General features: G+C 41.5%; 2 protein-coding genes across 5 annotated transcripts; one reads left to right on the top strand and one right to left on the bottom strand.

Annotated features, from left to right (window-relative positions):
- The first annotated feature begins 1,161 nt into the window (after positions 1-1,161).
- LOC103294146 (olfactory receptor 9A1) lies at positions 1,162-2,106 on the top strand. The gene has a single exon (XM_008150523.3). The coding sequence runs from the start codon at positions 1,162-1,164 to the stop codon at positions 2,104-2,106; it is 945 nt and encodes a 314-aa protein (XP_008148745.2).
- A 4,962-nt stretch (positions 2,107-7,068) lies between these two features.
- CLEC5A (C-type lectin domain containing 5A) lies at positions 7,069-20,674 on the bottom strand. Of its 4 annotated transcripts, none has more exons than XM_054726425.1 (7): positions 20,490-20,674; positions 19,887-19,987; positions 18,817-18,876; positions 16,875-16,934; positions 14,391-14,527; positions 11,153-11,259; positions 7,069-7,157 (listed from the first exon to the last, which is right to left on the bottom strand). In XM_054726425.1, the coding sequence occupies exons 2-7, from the start codon at positions 19,966-19,968 to the stop codon at positions 7,139-7,141; spliced, it is 465 nt and encodes a 154-aa protein (XP_054582400.1). In that variant the 5' UTR covers positions 19,969-19,987; positions 20,490-20,674; the 3' UTR covers positions 7,069-7,138. The 4 variants fall into 4 exon arrangements, with proteins under 4 accessions (XP_054582400.1, XP_054582397.1, XP_054582398.1 ...); XM_054726422.1 differs by lacking the exon at positions 7,069-7,157 and adding an exon at positions 7,663-9,999; XM_054726424.1 differs by lacking the exon at positions 7,069-7,157 and adding an exon at positions 9,897-9,999 and having other exon boundaries at positions 11,157-11,259.
- Between the last annotated feature and the right edge of the window lie 247 nt (positions 20,675-20,921).

Below are 20,921 nucleotides of genomic sequence, written 5' to 3'. Positions count from 1 at the left end.
TTTGACACTTTACGTTATTTGTAGGACTTTGATGAAAATGGATGAGCAGATATGTTCTCTGGAGACTTTTCCAAGCTTCTCTGTGGGACTCAGACCATGCCTGGTTGGTGATCAGGACAGGGTGCCCAGGACAGGAAGCCTGTCTCCTTGCCGAAACTAGAGCTTTAAGACCAGGTGAAGTCAGAGGATGTTGCTTCTAAACTCTAGCTGCTTTCTTGTCTCCTGCTTCCAGGATGGAGGGCATGCTGGACAGATGGGAGTTGGGGATCAAAGTCCAACCCTCCTCTGCACACCTCTGGACCCCAAATCCCTCTGTCATCTGGTGGCAAGAGGGATTATAATCTCAGAGCTAGAAGTCACCAACTGGGAGCTGGTGACGCTCTTCCTACTTGGAGGAGGCACATTCACTGAAGTGAGAGGTGAAGGATGGCTTTTTACCATAAGAATAAGGAGAAAGAAGTGAATAATCCATTCTAGGGAGTCAGCTCCCCGGAAGTCAGGGCAAGACTCAATACTTTGTCTCAAAATAATTGTTATGACAATGACCTGAGTAGAAACCACCTCCCTGCCAGCAACCCTACTAACAGGCAGAAATGATGATAAAGAAGAGTGCAGTGAAAACGTTAGGTGAACAGAAGGCAAATGGAGCCTGCATTTAAAGGAAACACAGGAAAGAAGTAATCAAGTCTGATGGGATTGGCTAGGAAGACTTCCTTGAAACTGCTGAGATGCAGCAGTTTAGCAGGGCTTGGACATAACAGGTACAGAAGGGTGGCTTGGGGCATTCAGGATGGACGGGATGGTGGTAAAAATGAGCGTCTTATGCTCAAGGAACTAGACAGGTGGAAGGTTAGAGCAGAATTGGAGGTAGGATGTTTAGTGAATTGAGGGACAGGGTGCATATTGGGGTGGGTGGGTTTTTATGCCTGGGATTATGGTATTAGTGACTATTGTTCATCTTCTTGGACATATACATCTGTCTTCATATATTATATGTTTCTCATAAAACATTTAGCATCAATCTTATACAGAGAATAGTAGGAGATGAGCCCACTTGATCATGATGTGGAGACTAAGAGCAGAAGAGATGTTTTCTGAATTCTTTTGAAATTGTGAATGTATTTTCTCTAGATTTCACAAAGAGCAACAGCACAGGACTAAATGTTGAAGAATTACTCTAGCAACATTGACTTCTATCTCCTTGGTTTCTATGGTTCCAAAGAACGACACCATATCCTCTTTGCTGTCTTCCTCTTCCTCTATTCGGTGACATTAATGGGAAACATAGTCATCATTGTGACTGTCTGTGTTGATAAACGTCTGCAGTCCCCCATGTATTTCTTCCTTGGCCACCTCTCTATCCTAGAGATCCTGATCACATCTGTTGCTGTCCCCTTGATGCTCTGGGGCTTGTTGCTCCCTGGAATGCAGGCTATATCTTTGACTGCCTGTAGTGCACAACTATACTTGTACCTTTCTTTGGGCACATCGGAGTTGGTATTACTGGGAGTGATGGCTGTGGACCGTTATGTGGCTGTCTGTAACCCTTTGAGATACAACATCATTATGAACAGCCACACCTGCATCTGGGTGGTAATTATGTCATGGGTGTTTGGGTTCCTTTTTCAAATCTGGCCAGTCTATGCCACGTTTCAGCTTACCTTCTGCAAATCAAATGTGTTAGACCATTTTTATTGTGACCGAGGGCAGCTGCTCAAACTATCCTGTGATGACAGCCTTTTCACGGAGCTTATTCTTTTTTTAATGGCTGTCTTCATTATTGTTGGTTCTTTGATCCCTACAATTGTCTCCTACACTTACATCATCTCCACCATCCTCAAGATCCCTTCAGCCTCTGGCCGGAGGAAAGCCTTCTCTACATGTGCCTCCCACTTCACCGTTGTTGTGATCGGCTATGGCACCTGCTTGTTCCTCTACGTGAAACCCAAGCAAACGCAGGCAGCTGAGTACAACAGGGTAGCATCAGTGATGGTTTTAGTAGTGACTCCTTTTCTGAACCCATTTATCTTCACCCTCCGGAATGACAAATTCATAGAGGCCTTTCGAGATGTCATGAAACGCTGCTGTCAACTCCTCAAGGGTTAGTTCTGTCCTAAAGACAATCATGGACTCATCATCATGGAACCGAGTAATCTGAAAGCCCTAATTCAAATCTGAAATGATCCTTTTCATCACCAAATAATCTACAAGGGAATTTTAAGAAACTGGAGGTGTTCCATTTTGTAACTGGGTGGTTCCTGTATGTGAGTTCACTTTATTAACTTTTAAGTGCAATGGATACATTTATCTATACTTCTGTAGTTATATGTCTTACAATATAAATTTGACAAATGTAAGTATACAAAATGTGTGTGATATTTTTTTTTAGAACAATCAGATCTTTGACTGGAAAAAGCAAGGAAAAGGAAACTTCATTTTCTGTCAGCTGACCTAAATGTTTGATTCTAAGTGCTGGGATCATCTTCCCCTAGATTGTCCTATAATTTCATGATCTCACTGCCTAAAGGTCCCTCTGTTACTTCTCTGCATGACCCCAAGTCCAGCCTCAGGCTTCAACCATTTCTTGAGGTTTCTTCCCCAAGGTCCAACAGTGACAGTACCTCCCTGTAGATTTTCTTGACTGGCAATAGTGAGAGTCAACTCACTCCACAGCCCTGACCTCTTACTAACCTCAGAGCTGATGATCATACAGACACTTCTTCAGGATGTGGAGGGAAGGTCTTGAAAGAGACATTTTCTTACCTGGCATGACTCATATCATCATGCCAGCCCCAAATGTGGGAGGGCAGTGGGATTGTATTCTTGGTGCTAAAGTAACAAGGGAGAGTTGACCTTGCTGTGCCCCTGGCTGAGGGAGGTTGCATGGAGGGCAGAAAACAGACAGCCTCTCACATTGTTCAACCCTGACATGGAGCATTTCATCTCCTTTCTCTGTTAGCTACATTTCTATATTCCTTTCCCCGCTCCCTTCCCTCATAAGGACCAGGTTTTCCTGTATTCTAGCCCCAGGGTAGAGATCATACAGAACAGATGGAAGTTCCTTCTGGACCCCACTTCTCTGTTGTCATCTGGGGACCAGAGGCATCAAAATCTCAGGAGAAAATGAGAAATCTCAGAGCTTTATTGAGTGAGAGGTGGAAGATGGCTTTCATCATAACAGTAATGAAAATAGCTGGGTATTCTACTCCAGGGAGCCAGCAAGTTAGGGAAAGACTCATTACTTTGTCTCAGAATAGCTCTTTTCTTGTGAGATGTCTTGGTTAGACCTCACTTCCCAACAACAACCCCAAACTGATAAACATAACTGGGGGGAAAACCCACTTTAGAATGAATACAATGCAAATAGAGCCTTGTCTTGGAGAATACAAAGGAAAGAAATAACCATATCTGGGTGGGGTTGGTTAGGGATACTTTCTTGTAACTGTTTAAAAGTATTTTGCAGAGCATAGCATAACAAGCGTAGAAGACAGTTAAGGCCATTGAGGATGGAAGGGGTGGTGGTAAAAAGGAGCAGGGAAGTAGACAGGATGGCAGGTCAGAGCAGTTGGAGACAGGATATCCTGTGAATTGAGAGACAAGGGTGCATGCTGGGGTTGGGAGGATTCTCATGCCCTAAGGCTTTTACATGGGGAAATTCTTATGGATTCTACAATAGACCGGAAAGTACTTACTTATCTTTGGAGCGCCATCTTATCATTATCAAATAGTCTGTGTGCAACAAAAATCTTGTCTTTTAAGTCATGGCCATGATTTTTAACCTGGTTGTTAACTTGAAAATTCATTTTATTATCTTAAAATTCAATTTATTGTATATACATATATAGGGTGGGGCAAAAGCAGGTTCACAGTTGTTTGTGTAGAAAATAATACAATAATTAGTAAATAATAATACAAGAATAAACTCTTTGTTTTGCATACTCACAACTGTAAACCTACTTTTGCTCTACCTTGTGTGTGCGCAAACACATATGCTTTTTCAAGTTATGACATATTTCACAGTAAAACTTTTAAAAACTAAATGTAAAAATAATATATATGTAATATTTATATTTCTAAACAGAAAAGGCTAGAAAAAATATTCTTCAACTGCAGAATTGAATGACTACTTAATTCTAGGTTTTGAATCATTTTCCCATATGTCCTGTGCTTTGTGTCCTACATGTAAAGCTCCCTATTTTTTTCTGGCTCAAACGTATTTTGTTGGTTTCCTTTCCCAAAGTCCTGTTGCCTCATTTCTTCTCTGCATCTTATAGAGAAGAAACTCATTCCACAATTCTGGGCACCTTTGCAATCCCAGGGTGGTTTGACTTTTACATACAGACACACCTCTTAAGTTGTGGACTTTCTCAGGAAGAGCTAGGTAAGGAGGTATTCTCTCACTTGACAGCCCCCAGATCATGCTGCCTGTCACAAAGGAGGTGGGGCAACAGAGCTGCTGCGTGGGGCTGAAGTGACAAACCAAGCTGGCTCCCAGGCTGAGAGGGAGTTTCTTTCCCACATTCTCCAGCCCTCTCATGGTCCACGACACCACCCTCTGCTTCCTGTCCCCGTCATTTGTTTGTCCTCTCCTGCCCACGTTCTCTCCTGATTCCTCATTGTAGGTTCCGTCTGTGGCTCTGATTCTCCACTGTATTTCTTAGTTCTCCTTTTCCTGTGCCCCTCACAACCCCCAGGTTTACAGTGCTATTATCCAGCTCTTCATTGAGCTGTCCTCATGCCTCATTTCCTGCATTTCCCAACCTTGCCCTCCCCCTCATCTACCCCACTCTGTTCCCAGCCACTGTTTCCATTGCTTATGTCGTAAGCACAGTTGTATCTGTTACAACATTTTTGTAATATTAGTAATTGAATGGGATATCAATAGGTGGCTGGTTAAAAAAATTATGTTTATCTGTACAATGAAATATTATATAGCTGTGAAAAGAATAAAGAAGCTCTTCTTTCAATGGTTAGAAATGATTTCCAAGCTATATTGGTAAGTGAGAAAAGCAAAGTACATTGAATTTTAGCATTCAGCCTTTTGTGTAAGGACAGAGTAGAAATGAATGTACAGTAAGTCCTCACTTAATATTGTTGATAGGTCCTTGGAACAGTGGCAAAATAATGTAGTATAAAGCCATTTTTGCCATAAGTGAATTGATATAAATGAGAGTTAAGTTCCTATGGCAACACTGTAACAAAATGCCCAGGACCTGCTGCATATTTATACTTATATTTGCTTGTTAACAGCATGATAAGGTACTAATAGGTGGTTGTCTGTGGGATTGTGGTAGGGGGATGGGCACAAAGAACGGGGAAGGGAGCAAGACTGTTCACTGCATGCCTTTTAAGACTTTTTTATTATTTGTGTAATCATATGTGCATATTGCCTATAAAAATAAAATAATTGCATTTCTTTTGTGTCTTAGGGATGTAGTGAAAGGGCAGAGCAGGACAGCACAAAATGTACTGTACCCTCCATCCTGTGTAACTATGTATATGACTCCTTTTTCTTGAAAACCGCGAGAATGTAACAGTTGCATAAACCTGCCAATAGGAATGTAGAGAAGTAGACTCAGTCCAAATTAGGCAAGCTGCACAGTATCCCCCCCCCCCACCCCCGTGTAACCAGACCCCTGCCCCTGCCCCCTGCCCAATCAACGGGGCCATGAACGTTCCCCCCGCCCACTGCTTTGGACCCCCTTTTTAAGCCTTTGTTCTCCCAAGGCTCCTCCTCTCCCCACCTCGCCACTGCGCCGGTTTGTGTGTGTGGGACTGAGCTCAAGCTAGCTTGAATACAGACTCTTTGCTTTTGCATCGGACTCGTTTGGTTCCCTGGTGGTTTTTCTTGGGGACCCCGAGTTCTGGGCATAACAGTAGTAATTCAACCTCTCACCCTTTTTAATTTATGAATTTATGTATTTATTTCTTCTATTATACAGGAATACCTGCTTATTTACATGCACATATTTCTCTAACTGGAAGACACTTGGTAAATGGAGCTTCCTAAGTCAAAATATCTTGGGAAGTATTTTTAGTTTTTAACATAAAAGTTGCAAGCTAAGGAAAACATTGCTGTGGTACAGAGATAGGAGGGACTTGCCCAAGGTCACATGGTTAATATGTGGGGGGCCCAGGATCCAAACCTAGGTAGTCTGGCATCAGAGTTCATCTGCTTCACCAGTGTGCTAAATAACCTACTTGTGCAATGCTAATTGTATATCTTTATGTGAACTACTTGATATTCATTCTTGCATCAAGATATGATGACAAACAACCTTAAATATCTTCATAGCTCACAACAGCAAATGTTTATTCTGTTCCCAGTATTTGACTATGGGTCAGTTGTCTCTCTGCTCCTCAGTGTCCTCATTATAGTCCAGGCTAATGGGGCAGCCTCCAACTGGGGTGGGGGCGGGGTAGAGTATGGTAAATTGTGGTCAGCTTTCATTGGCCAAAGCAAGCGACAAGGCCAAGCCTGCTATCAGCAGGATAGGAAAGGATTGTCCTCCTGCAGGGAGGGACAGTGCATTTGTGAACAATAATATAATCTACCACAATGCCTAACTTCAATCCAGGGGTATAAAATTATGTTTGTCTAAGATAGGGTAGTATTACATGTAGTAATTTTATTTCATCGTTATATTCTGTTGCTTTTGTAATCTAGATATATGCTTCTAATTAGATTCAAGAAGAAAAAAATTGTATAGAACATTATTTTCAATCTTAAGAGATTAAAAATCTGGCACTTGGAGAAACTGGATATCTACATGCAAAAGAATGAATTTGGATTGTTACCTTATACGATATACAAAAGTTAACTCAAAATAGATCAAAGATCTAGATATAAGACCCGACACTATACAACTCTTAGAAGAAAACATAGGGAACAGCCTCATGACACTGAATTTGGCAGCAATTTAATGGATATGAAACCAAAAGCACAGGCAACAAAAGGAAAAAATAGATAAAGTGGACTTCATAAAAATTAAAATATTTTTTTTATTAAGGTATTATATGTGTACATATCTTACCATTGCCCCACCCCACCCCACTCCCATACATGCCCTCACCCCCCAGAGTTTTGCATCCATTGGTTATGCTTATATGCATGCATACAAGTCCTTTGGTTGATCTCTTATCTTCCCCACCTCTCCCTAAAAAAAAATAAAAAAAAAAATAGAAATCTTTTGTGCATCAAAGGACACTATAAAGAGAATGAAAAGTCAAATTGAAGAGCCAATTCTAAGATAAAGGTCTCAACTGCAAATATTCCACTAAGGGCTTCCCCTATTGTTTATCACCATTGAGACACACAGTGGGGATCTTATTTATTATATGCAAGAATTTTGTGAGAGAGATATTACTGCCCCATTTTATACATAAGGAAATTAAGATACAGAAAGCATAAGAATTCTATACAGATTTCCATACCATATTGGAAGCAGAGTCAAAACTCTAATCCAGTGGTTTATTAGATTTACATTGCTTTTTTAAAAAGCTCTACCACAGCCCAGCTGTGTGGTCAGTTAGTTGGAGCATTGTCCTGTACACCAAAAAAGGTTGTGAATTCGATTTCAGGTCAGAGCAGATACCTATGTTGTGGGTTCAACCCCAGTTGGGGAGCATATGAGAGGCAACTGATCAATGTTTTTCTTTCTCTCTCTCTCTCTCTCTCACCCCCGCCTCCCTGCCACCCCATTCATTCCTCTCTCTTTAAAAATCAATAAATATATCCTCAGGTGAGGGTTACAAATATATATATAATAAAAAAATGAAAACCACACTGCTGTTACCCAATAAGGTGACTTTTATCTATCCTAATATCTGATCATCCCTGCCCCCAATAATAAACTTAAACCATAGTCCACATATTTCCCATATACTCCCCACCCGCACCCCAACCCAGCTCACAGGACCACTTTTAGAACTGGGGCAGAGCACCTCCTTATCTCGGGGAAAATTTGAGCTGTCTGTCTCCTAGGGAAATCACTAGATGTCTACATTTCCGGACTCTAAAAGTTTGCAATCTCTCCTGTCTTCGCATAGGAAGTGTGGCAACCACAGTTCTCCCTTCTCAAAACAGACGGTTGTGGTTTTCTCTCTGTTGTCTGAATTCTGGGGCTTAACTTTGCTTAGAATTCTATTATTTTTATTTATTTATTTTTACCACACACCTAGCCTTTTCTCCCTCTTCAACTGCAGCACTGGTCTTTGCAAACACCATGAAACTACTAATGATTCCAACATCCGCTCTACCCCAAACACAAATTGTTTCTGGCAATCTCCTTCAAGCAAGTTCTAATTATCTCATTTTTTAAAATTATAAATAAGTGGCATGCTAATTAACCAAAAACTATGAAGCTTAATAACATAGGAACAGAGCTCAGTGGTGTAATAAAAATAAAACTGACAATAATTTAATTTGACATCCATCTAATGACATTTATATTATTAGACATAAATGGTAAGCATTTTACTTAGGTGACTATAATTTCCATTTATTTTGTACAGTCTCTCATGGTTTAATTCTTGCTACTGAAAACCCACGGGCATCTCTTTTCTCTTTTCCATGCACTGAGGAGGGTCTGTAGCCTATGTTGAGTACAGAGAACAGACAGGATACCCCATGACTTTTCTATCTCTTTCTTGCCTTCCTTCCCATCGGGCCAAATGGACTCTTATTTCCTTATGCATGATTTCCATTTGTTCCTGGTGTGCCCTTTCTTTTATATGCCCACTCCTTGCCTCCACCCAATGTTTCCTTGAGCATCCCTCCCCTTTTTCTAATTCTTGATCAGCTGGACTAGTCTGGGGTCAGTGTGATGTCAACCAGTGCAAGGCTGTACCTGGCAGGGTCGGTCCAGAACTGCAAAGAGGAATATGTTGTGATCACTGGGGCCCAGGAGACTACCCCAGTTTGTTAAAATATACTCAACAAATATGATCAGATAATCAGAATCTGTTAAAATGGAGATTCAGGCCAAGACCAAGAAGATTTTTAGCTTGAGTCTCTCTTAGAGCTTTGTTGAAGAACAGAGATTCAGTCAGCTTGGTCATCTTTGCTGTTGGGTTGTCTTAAAAGGGGTTTCCTAGCAGATTCCTGGCCTGCCAAGACTCCTCCTCATTCCCTGGAACAACACTCTCTCTGCTCCAAGCTCGGCTCCAAGAGTCCTTCCCAGAGCCTGGCCTCAGTTCAGACCAGGGGTGGGGATGAAGGGTGTGTGGAGGGGTCTCTTGGGAACAGAGATGAGGGCACAGAAGCAAAGTTTATCCATCTTCCACCTTGCTACTATCTAAATAAGGTTCACACCTTCTCAGTCTGGAGTTTCTCTTTGGTAGTATGGCCATGTGCTCTGAAGATCAGACAGACCCTGGCAATAGGCTTGGCCCTGTTGACCAATGAGAAATGCTCAGTTCTACAGAAAAATACCTGTCTTTATACCAACCAAGTTGCCTCCACAAAACTGATCATGTTTCCTGGAGATGGCTAGTATCCAGTCTCCATTTTGGAATACAGAAGCTCATTCCCCCAAACAGCCAAGCCTCTTCTAACCTACAGATGCACGAAGGGATCATTGACTACATGACCAGTTCAGATAAAAAAGAATCACAGATGCAACTCTCACAGGAAATGGGGTCTTGAGGAATTACTGGCTCAGAATGAGGAGTTTGCCTCACTTGTGTACATGCAAGTATATCTGTAAAGGGGCCAGTGCATTAGCCCCGAGGATTGGTTAGGGAGCTCAGCCAGTAACCCATAGAAGACAGACACAGTAATTTGATATTCTCTATTTCTTGGATCAGTCCTGATTGTCAATGTTCTCTTTCACTATCTTCATAAGTATGTTGGTTGTTCTTGTCAGAGACCACAGAGAACTCGATCACTTGGCACGCTTTTCACAGATCCAGCGGTATGGGGTGTTACATGATGCAGCATCAAATGTGTTTGTTAGACCTATGGTCACACAGTGGAACTCCTGAAGCGGATTGGTAACACTGAATGAGAAAACAACATGGTTAAGGCCCATTAGTTCAGCCTGCCTTTTCTTGATTCCAGTCCCCCTCTTATCCCCAAATCCATCTCTAAACTGATCCTTTCCTGTCAACTCTCATGTGAATGTTTATGGATTCACGACTCGCTGTGTTTGGTCAGAAGCATTGCATGGGCCATTTGTTCCATTTCCTCCCAGAGATAATGTTTTAGTACTGAAGGTACTATGTGCACAGCAGGAGGACTGAGGAAGAAGATATTTCTTTTCCTAGGCAGCAGGTGGCTTTAGGAAAGAAATACTTCATTGGCCTTCTCCCACCTCTTTTTCTATCAGTCAGGCCCTTTCAGTCTGACTGGAAAGAGTCTGGCTTCATGAAAAGGTCTAGAGTTCTGAAGTCAAGCGTATGTGGGATCAAAACGTGGCTCCATCAATTCCAAGCTTGGTGACATTCAACACATTTCTAAGTCACTTATCCTCCATTCAACTGTCTGTGAAATGGGGATTAACAAAAGCTTTTTTCTGTATCATCATTGTGGGTAGTGCAGGAATGACATGTGTAAAGTGTCTGGCATTTAGTCAACAGTGAATATTAATTTCCACTCTTCTGTGGGAAGCCCAGTTACAGGCAGGGAATGGACTTGCTTTCTATCTGACTCAGCCTCTTCAGATGTACACTGGCAATGTTCTCCGCCAATGCTATGTTCATGGAATGAAAGATAGGAGATAGCTCCTGGGAGTTAAAGTTTATAACTTTAAGACAGAGATAAGTTGCTTATGATTATCTTTCTTTGGATAAAAAAGCCACATCTGGGAAACTTGTCAGAACTTAGTAATAAAATATGATCTGTGGGTTAAAAGAGACTTATGAGCTAGATCAAACAAATGGTATATATGTGGGTTTGTTTGGATCCTAATTTGAACAAAATAATTTGTTGTATGAATATTCTTCTCTCTATTTAGAAATGTTTGGTATGTTCCATAATAAAAAAATTACCAAAAAATGTATCTTTGGGATGGATGGGTTGGAAGAAAGGAGAGAAATAGAACAGAGAACTAGGTCTCAGCTTTGTGCTCTTCCAGGAAAAGTCCACTAAATCTCAGATCTGGACTCCTGAAGTGAACAAAGTTCCCTAGAAAAATGTGGGTTGTTCACATACGTGCCGTTGAAAACAGAATTGTTGATCCAGTGCCAATTTTTCTTTGCATGCTGGTATAGTAAGCCAATAAAATACTTCTCAGGTCCAGTTATCTTCTGGAGGAACTCCTAGAAATTAAAAAACAAGCAAACAGTTCAACAGAAGGTTCTTTGCTCTTGCTTCCTTGGGTTAGTGGGCCCATGATCATATCTGATTCTGGGAACAAGGAAGGCTGGTAGAGGACTCTACAGCTGCCACCCAACATAAATCCTAGAGAAGTAATTCTCAGTCTACACAGAGCATCGGGACTACTTGGAGCTCTTGTTCACACAAGCTGTTGGGCTCTGGCGCAGTAGATCTTCATAGGTTTGCTGTAGGGCTCTAAAGATTTTCATTTCTAACATATTCCAAGGTGATGGAAAATGAAGGGGAGAGTACTATATATCTCAAAAAAGGCAATTTCAAATATACCTTTATTTGATTCTCTCTGCATAGGATTTTTTTCCTTGCCAGAAATTTTTTATTCTGAATAAGGTTTTTGAGGTCAAGTGAATTCCTTGAGAAAATAGGGAGATTTAAAGTGTATTGCTAAAGCAGATAATTCCATGAGAAATAATCAGTGTTTATTGAGTATTTCATAACTTGATGCTAATCCAAGACATCATAGTTAATTAATGAACCACAAATCACTCCAGCCAGAAGTCTGGGAACTCCTGGCCTCTTCTGTACTCTTCACATACCTTCCACAATTAGTGGATATCTGAGTCCATTTAGATATTCTCTTCCCCATGGCTGTTGCCTTTATTTCCCCTTTCTCAATGTTCTCCTTAATTTGCTAATTAATTTTTAAAAATAATAAAATTAGATTATTTTTAAAAATTAATTAGCAAATTTACTCATTTAACAAACATTTAAGTGTCAATTACATACCAGGCATTGTACAATGTTAGGGATATAGAAACAAATTCATTTCTCCTAAAGAAATTATTATCAAAAGCAAGGATTGGCAATCTACAGCCAGTGGGCCAAATCTAGACTGTAGCCCATTTTTGCAAATAAGGTTTTATTGGAATACACCAAGGCCCATTTTTTAAAACAAATTGTCTATGGCCGCTTTTGAGGTATAATGGCAGTGTAAAGTAGTAGTGACAGAGACCTTATGACCTAAAAAGTATGGAATATATACTATCTAGCTCTTCAAGAAGAATTTTGCTGACCCATGGTCTAAAACAAGGTTTCTTAACCTTTAGCCCTTTTGCTGGAAACCATGGATAGTTTCCAAGGGGACCTATGAAGCTGTTAGAATTTTATTCATGTAATGTTTCTGGGTAAAGGTGCATAGATTTCACCACCATTTTTAAAATCTCAGTCATGCCAACATGTTGAAGATCCACAGGTCTAATAAGAGAAGATAATGAGTCAACCAGTGTAGTGAGGTATCCCAGGAAATACGTGCTAGATCTGGCACAGGCAGAAAGAAGAAGTGATCAATTTTACATGAATTTGGGGTTTTCCAGACAGACTATAGATGAAGTGCTATATGAAATAAATTTGAGGAGATAGCTGTTTGTCAGGCAAAAACATGGGTCAGGACTTGTCCTTTTTGGAAGAGGGGGCATCAGATCACAGCAGACTGCACAGCAACCTAGAGCATTTGAGGAACTAGAGGCTGTTCAATGTGGCTGGTGCAGAGCTAGAAGGGAGGTGTACTGGCACACAAACCTTGGCAGAAGGCAGAGGCTGTACTATATGTCATGCTATGGAAGCTGGACTTTAACCCATTTTAATTTGGCAAATGGCACAGACAGTTAAAAGCCTTACTTATTTTATTATATCAGTTCTGTGGGAGATAGGTAAGATAAGTCAAGTATTTGGAATTCAAGAGGAAGAACAGTTGGAGTAAAATATAATGACTCACTTTGATATGGTGAGTTTGTGATGCTTTTTAAAGATCAAAGTGCATTCCCTGCACTTTAAATAAATATATGCTGTGTGGTCTAGAGAAGGCTGAGCTGGAGATACACTTGAGAATCATCAGCAAACCACTAGTATTATGAGCTTTTTCTGGGATTGGCATGGTGGATAATGCCAAGTAGTAGAGAATGCCAAGGATCACATTGGAGATGCCACAAAACGTAAGGGTTAGTAGAGGCAATGAGAATATTGACTTTCTGTTCCATTCCCTTCATCTTTTTTTCTTTTCTCCCCACTCTCTTGCTCCTGGTTCTCTATGTTAAAGTATTTCTCCTTCCCATGGGGGTTCTTAGCTCTTTGTTGGACATCTACATCCCAGATTCACACAAGACCCTCTTACAAATTCTTCTCAATAACAGGAGGACTTTTTAGAAGAAGGGTGAAGGGATAGAGGGAAAGAAGCACTATTACTGTATGTAGCATAATGTCTAGCACTTAGCAAATGCTTAGGATGTGAAGAGGTAACTACAAAGTAAAATATATTAGGGTCTAAATTGAGTAGAGTGTGGGTTTTGGAGGTAGAGAGATCTCAATTCTATCTGCTAACTAGAGACCTGGTGCATGAAATTTGTGCACTGGGGTGGGGGTGGAGGTGGTCCCTCAACCGGCCGGCGCCCTCTCACAGTCCAGGAGCCTACGGGCCTAAGCCATCAGTTGGACATCCTTAGCATTGCTGTAGAGGTAGGAGAGGCTCCCACCACCACCACCACTATGCTCGCCAGTCTTGATCCCGACTTCTGGCTGAGTGGCACTCTCCATGTGGGAGCGTACTTACCACCAGGGGGCAGCTCCTGCATTGAGCATCTGTCCCCTGGTGGTCAGTGTGTGTCATAGCGACTGGTCATTCCACCATTTGGTCGATTTGCATATTAGCCTTTTATTATATAGGATTATTTGTATTTTACTCATTTTGTTAATTGGTATCTTCCTTATTAATGAAGCAGACTGGGATGATACATTAATAGCTTACATCTTTGAAGTATTCTATAGTTCTTAAACAACTTTTATACACATCAACTCATTTGGTCATTCCCTGCACTTTAAATGTCCCCAGGATAACAGTCTACTTCTGTGCCTTATGGATTTCACTAGCTCAAATGGACCTGAGGAGAACATCCCATTGCTACCCCAGCTCCAGATTCAGAACAAGGAGCTTGAGCTCCCAGACAGCCACCTCTTTATCCCCTACCTCACCCCAGCTCGACCAGTCAAATTGTCCTACCCCTCCTCCCACTGAGACTGGTGTCAGGTGGGCTCCATTATTGTATTTTTCTTATGCTCTCACCAGTTTCTCTGGCGTGTTCACAATGGCTAAAGTTGAGTCTTGTTCTTTACACATGTCCATGCTTTTGTTCCAAGACATTTCAGAGGTAGACAACAAAAAGCATCTTCCTTGATGAAAATTCCAACTGCTGGGGCAGACTAAGGAAATCCAAGAGAAGAGAGCATGATATATATGACCATGATATAGTGGTTGTAGGTGAGAGTCCTGGAACTAAGTCTTAATATAATAGGACATAGGTTTCTTTATAACTATTATATTCAAACAAATCATCCTCAATTCAGGAAGAAATTTCATCCGGTCTAATTTCAGTATCCCTATGTATAACATGAAGGGAATGAATTAGAAGGTCTTTATGGGTCCCTTTGAGCAAAAATGCTCCATAAGAAAGGGGGCAATGGGAAAAGTCTTTTTATTATTATTATATTTTATTTTCAAAAAGGCATCATTTGTTCCGCTTTCTCTCGCAGGTTACATAATCAAGGCCTTTTTAAAAAAAAAACATTAATCAAGAAATCTCACTTTCATTGGCAAGTGAGGCCATGCTGTTAAAAGCAGACAAGGTTATAAGAATATAAATGTGCCGAGGCCGGTTTGGCTCAGTGGATAGAGCGTCGGTCTGCGGACTGAAGGGTCCCGGGTTCGATTCCGGTCAAGGGCATGTGCATTGGTTGCGGGCACATCCCCGGTGGGGAGTGTGCAGGAGGCAGCTGATCGATGTGTCTCTCTCATCGATGTTTCTGGCTCTCTGTCCCTCTCCTTTCCTCTCTGTGAAAAATCAATAAAATATATTAAGAAAAAAGAATATAAATGTTATTAAGTCTACCAGATCTTGAGAATTATTCCCCAGCATCCACACACACAAAAAAAGGAAGACTTTGCCCTCCTGAAAAGGGGTCTCTCTCTTTAGGAAACTGGTAGAGCTTCTCAAAGTCTTGACATTTGTGAGGATGCTAATAGCCCTTACAAATGAGCATCACATGATCTGTGCCAAGGCAGCTAGGAGTCAACAGGCTTGATGTCAGCAGGTAGAACATCCCTGTGGACCTGTTGCTGTTCGTGATGACATCTTCCCATTGCATTCTTACAATACACATACACATACACATACGGGTATTCCCACTGATAACCCTCAAAATAAGCACACAATACTGTAAATCACTTGTAGCAAAGAGTGTTCAAATATTTATTCTCGAACTGTGTGACAAAGCAAAAATATGCCATCATTCCAATGAAAAGGGGAGGGGAATAGTTTTAACACTCCATTAATTGACCTATTTAAGTTGTTTTTTAGGGAAAGACTGCAAAGCCCATACAAAATTTAGGAAAAGAAGAAAATTCAGATTTCAGCCACTGGTACCTCTCTAAAGGCAGACCTGGTGCCTTTGCCCTGCCACCTGGAAAGCTTACCTCCTACTCTGCCAGACACCTTCTAGTTGAGAATATAACATTCATTCCAATCACTCTGCATTTAGAATCTCATTGCCCCTCACAGCCACATCTGGAACATTCATCATGCCTACATGGCAACACAGGGGCCATAAAAGGAGGGGATGAAAGCATCCCCTGTGAGAGAGATTGGTGAAAAGAACCCCTCTGCTCCAACCTGCTCCTCTCCTCCCCCAAAAGCACTGATCATACCGGTAACTACATCCAAGGAACAAGCAGGGAAATAAGTGCCAATTGCAGAGAATCTAGTCAAGCTATCACTGCAACAAGCAGAGGAAGCAGCATGCAACTAACCCAGCTAATATGGCACATGCTTCACTCCTAAACTTCTTCCCTCAGAGGGGCCTTCTCTGCAAACAGGACTGGTTTTCCAGCTCTCTCTCTCTCTCTCTCTCTCTCTCTCTCTCTCTCTCTCTCTCTCATCCAAGTTGCTCAAGCTAGTTTTGGTTTTTCCCAACAGGATCCAGTAAGAAAATAGAAAGCTTTTGTGGCAGCAAAGGAAATAAGGAATACACAGAAGCAGGGAGTGAGGAGAATCGCTCCTGGTATTGATTTAGATAAGTCTCCAGAATGCTGTGAGCAGCGGAGTCACCAGCAGAGCGATGGTCCCTGTTAGGCTCATCCCACCGCTTTTGTTACACAGGTCCTTCTTGCAGCATTTGTACCGTAGAGTCTTTTCTCCTAAGTGTTTTGAGAGGTAGTTGTAGTTGCAGTTATCAAACTTCCAACATTGGTACTATGTCCGTGTCTCGGCTTTGAGGTAGAGACATGCATCAAAATTAACTATACAGTTGTTGACGACAGTGCACGCACCACCTGGGTTGAGACAGGTGTAGCACCGCAGGCTATGACCTGAATGATAGAGGACAGAAAGGATGATCAAGAGCCCGAGCAGGATGAGCTCTCCTTTGCTTCCCATTGTCTACTGAATCTTATAGCGCATCCAGAGTCCTGCTTCCAGCACCGCCCGGAAAAGTCTTTAAGAAATTACTACATAAGAACCTGGGGTGGAGAGGAAGTTATAAGGATGCTCTTTACCTGTTCCAGAGCTCTCTGTGGGACGGAAGCTGTTATCACCATTCCCGGAAATCGGTGGGACTGAAAGGAAAAGAAAACTTTCAGGTAGGCATGTGATGAATATAACACACAAACTCAAAGCAGCTTCAAGTCCCTGTGACTATTTGTCTCTGGACAGTGGAGGTGACAAAGGGCTCTTGGTCATTCTGCACTAGAATTTTTCAGAGACCTTTTTTCTTGGAACCTTCCATCAAACTACTACCATTATTTGTCATGTCCCACACCCCAAGTTCTAGTTCATGTCCTTTTTTTTTTTTTTTTTGGTGTGATAGTAGGTGTGAAATGCTGAGAGGAAGAACAGGAGATAGGAAGAAGAATGGATGGATTTAGTATCAGAAGGAAACCCCCCTGCTCCTTTCTCATGTTCACATTTGACACTGTTATATCCAAAGAACTGTTGGACCACTTCCCTTCCAGGCTCTACACAGCGTCTTTGCTGCTCTCTCCAGTTCTGGTGCCTCAAACCCTATATGAAAACTCATGATCAGCAACTTTTGGAGCCTTCTTTGATTAGAACTCTTCAGCGCTAAGGACTGTGGCTAACTGGAGCAAATTTCAGGGCCAGGGCTATGGGCAGACAAGAAGGCAGACAAACTTCCAGAGCTTTCCTATGGGCAGAGAAGAGGTAAATATTTATTTGAATATAAGTAGGGGAATTTATAGGCCTCCGAGAGGCCTCATTTTTCCTGGGAACACTGGCCACCTGAGCAGGAAGCTGCAGTTGCTTCAGAGGCAGTAAAATGTATCCTCAATGGCCCAATTATTAGTCCATTGTGGTTGAAGACCTCTTTAATAGACCCAGACAGCTACTTACACTTATATTAATAAAGCATACAAGTTAGCACTCACTTTTTATTTCAGTCTCCAGTTCAAAGGTTTTGTGTGTGTGTGTGTGTGTGTGTGTGTGTGTGTGTGTGTTTGTGTGTGTGTGTTATGTAATAACCAGGTTTGGGGATTGTAACTGAACAGAACTCCATAAATATTTCATGAGTATTTCCTCCATGTAGCTAACTCAGTGTACTGAGTGTCTTGTTTGTCTGGGACAAACAAGAAACAATCATTCTCTTAAAGATGTACAAAGTAGTAGGTGTCTTAAGAGAGAGTGAGAGAGAGAGGTGGGTTGAGGAAGGAGAGCCGTGCTTCACCCATCTCTTTATCCTCTATAGCTCTGGCATTGTGCCTTGTGTTTTGTAGTTGATGAATATGTCCTGTTTTTATTCTTCTTCTCTGGTTGGTCTAGTGTAGTGCTTGGCACACAAAAAGATGCTGAATACAAATTTTTGTGTGAGAATGGACTTCTTTATAACAGTTCCTTTAAGTGTACAACATGTCAGAGTTTACTAAGTACTTTCACATTACATCACAGTGATTCCATGCTAATTCCCTTCCTCAGACCCAGGAGGAAAACTGAGGACCAGACATTTCACTCAGTCTAGTCTTGGTTTCCCAACTATAAAAGGAAGGGATGAAATAGAAGATTTTTTTGCTGACTGTGTTGCATTTAATTTATTTTATTTTTTCAGCTTTATGAGATATAATTGATATATAACACTGTGTAAATTTAAGTTGTACAGTGTGATGATCTAATACAAAAATAATGCAAAATCTATTACCAAAATAAGGTTAGCTAACACCTTCATTACTTCACAGAATTGCCACTTTTTTTTTTTTCAGTAAGAACATCTAAGACCTACTGTTTTAGCAACTGTCAAGTATAGAATGCAGTAGTCACCATGTTATACATTGGATGTACATTCCAGAATGTATATATATATTATAAATTAGCAGATATTTATGTACATTTCCTGCCAAAGAACTTCTTGGGAAAAGTCCTTGAGAAAGGTTTCTAAAGAGAATTGAGCACATTAGAACATGATGGAGAAGAGATTGTCATGCACATTACCTGTTCCATAGCTCCCTGTGGGACTGAAGCTGTCATCACGTTTGCCAAAAATCTGTGGGACTGCAAAGAAAATCAGCTATTGGCTCAGCCCCAATTCAGGATGACTATAACAAACAAACATCCTCACAGGGGCTGCTATGTCACTGTGACTATTTTTAAAAAATATATATATATTTTTATTTTTTTTACAGAGGAAGAGAGTGGGATAGAAAGTTAGAAACACCGATGAGAGAGAAACATCAATCAGCTGCTTCCTACACACTTGGGGATGTGCCTGCAACCAAGGTACATACATGCCCTTGACTGGAATCAAACCTGGGACCCTTCAGTCCTCAGGCCGACGCTCTATCCACTGAGCCAAACTGGTTAGGGCCACTGTGACTATTAATGGAAAATATAGAACTGTCTGACTCTGGCCCACAAAGACATGTACGTATATATTTTTTTGTGAATATGTTCACTTATTTATATTTGTATTGTCTTCCTGCTCTTTGATGTGATACAAATTGTACCTTTGGATTGGGTCATAAGGAAGACACTTCTTACCCAACCACTGCCTCCTAAACTACATTTCCTTCCTCATTTATTTTCCCTACTGGCTTCTGGGGCTGGAGAAGATTCTACTTGCTGCAATTGCAGTACAATTTCTTGATAGGAGGCTTTTCATTCTAAGCATTTAGATGAATTCATTTCTGTGTACATAGGAGGAAATTTCTCCCTTCGAAAAAACCCATTATCTTTTCTTATAGCTTCAATAATAGGTTGAACTGCAGCTGAATTTTCAGATTTAAGCAACAATAGCAAGCACTGCTGAGTATTTCAGCTCATATTACCCAACTAATGTTCTACGATGAAAGCTTTGTGTGGGGTACTGAGTCCATTCTACATCTCCAAGGTAGAGCAAGGAACCTGGCCCTTTGTGTGTTTTGGGAAGGGAGAGGGGTATTGTCAGTTGCTCTCAGGTGGAAAGACTTGGGGCACTTAACCTATACATTTAACCATGCATTCTGAGAAAAGATCCAAGAACAAGACAACATGGAGTTGGGGTAAAGGATTGCTCAAATACTCACAATAAAACAGAAATAAGGTCATTCCGACAATTTTAAGCACCACTACGATAAGCCCAGAGATGATCATGCACCACCAGTTCATGATGATGAGATGAGGAGGCCTGTGGGGATTAGAGCACAGTACCCCCCATCAGTGTCTGGGGACAAGACTTCTCTTCACTAGGACATATGCCAATGCCTTTCTCAGAGCACCCTTAGGAGGGGGGCTTGAAGGCAGGCATGCCATTGATAGGTACAAGGAGGAGACCCAGCACAGGCCCAAATATGAATAGGATCTTGTGCTGGTTGGGAGCCTTTGAACTTGGCACACTGTCTCTCCTTCACCCATCTCTCAGCTCTGGTCCTCTGCCCTGTTCCCATTTGTGGCCTCCTAAATTCTGTCTAATGAATTAAATCATTTTCTGGACTTTGAAAACCCTTAGCCTTGAAATGGTTCTTGCTCCCTAGCACCTTAGTTAGTAGTCTTGGCCATCCTGACTTCAGCTGTCAGAAGCCTCAGTCTTTCAAAGACTATTTCAGGAGCTGATAGATAGGAGAGGTGTCCCTGAAGGTCTTGGCACTGGGGAAGAGCCAACAATCTGTGCAGAGAGGACATAGACTTACCTGCTCTCTCCCGGAAAGGTTGGATTGGTTTGCAGTGCGGATCTTCCTGGTGGTCTTATGCGTGGTGTGGTGGGCAGAGCCTTTTCTCCTGAGAATATACTCCTTCTGCTCAGGCGACTCCTTCCTTCTTCACACAGTCTCTCTGTCTTGGCAGCATCCCCAAGCACACACTTCTTCCCCTTCTGTGCTCTTGGCAAAGGGAGAGGGTGGGGCAAGGAGGGGAAGGAAGCTATGGCCTTTGTGATAGGAAGGTTCCTGCCAGAGGGGTTCTGATACAGGGGAACATTTTTAGGAGAATTTGGAAAGCAAAATACCTCAACACAGACTCACCCTTTCTCTTGTATCTGAATCTCCTTGAAATACAGTGGAAAGAAAATGTAGTAAAATCTTACCAAATAGGTATTATGAGTAGGGAGTATCTGGAAATTATTT

This window comes from Eptesicus fuscus, chromosome 14 (genome assembly GCF_027574615.1).
Source record: "Eptesicus fuscus isolate TK198812 chromosome 14, DD_ASM_mEF_20220401, whole genome shotgun sequence".
Taxonomy (NCBI): Eukaryota; Metazoa; Chordata; class Mammalia; order Chiroptera; family Vespertilionidae; genus Eptesicus; species Eptesicus fuscus.
This window is presented reverse-complemented; position numbering and strand designations above follow the sequence as displayed.

Coding starts and splice junctions, on each gene's coding strand:
- LOC103294146 (XM_008150523.3), top strand. CDS start 1,162: ATGTTGAAGAATTACTCTAGCAACATTGACTTCTATCTCCTTGGTTTC.
- CLEC5A (XM_054726422.1), bottom strand. CDS start 19,968: ATGAACTGGTGGTGCATGATCATCTCTGGGCTTATCGTAGTGGTGCTT. Junction 16,935..18,816: donor CACAGGGAGCTATGGAACAG/GTAATGTGCATG, acceptor TTTTCCTTTCAG/TCCCACCGATTTCCGGGAAT. Junction 10,000..11,152: donor AATTCTGTTTTCAACGGCAC/GTATGTGAACAA, acceptor TTTCTCATTCAG/TGTTACCAATCCGCTTCAGG.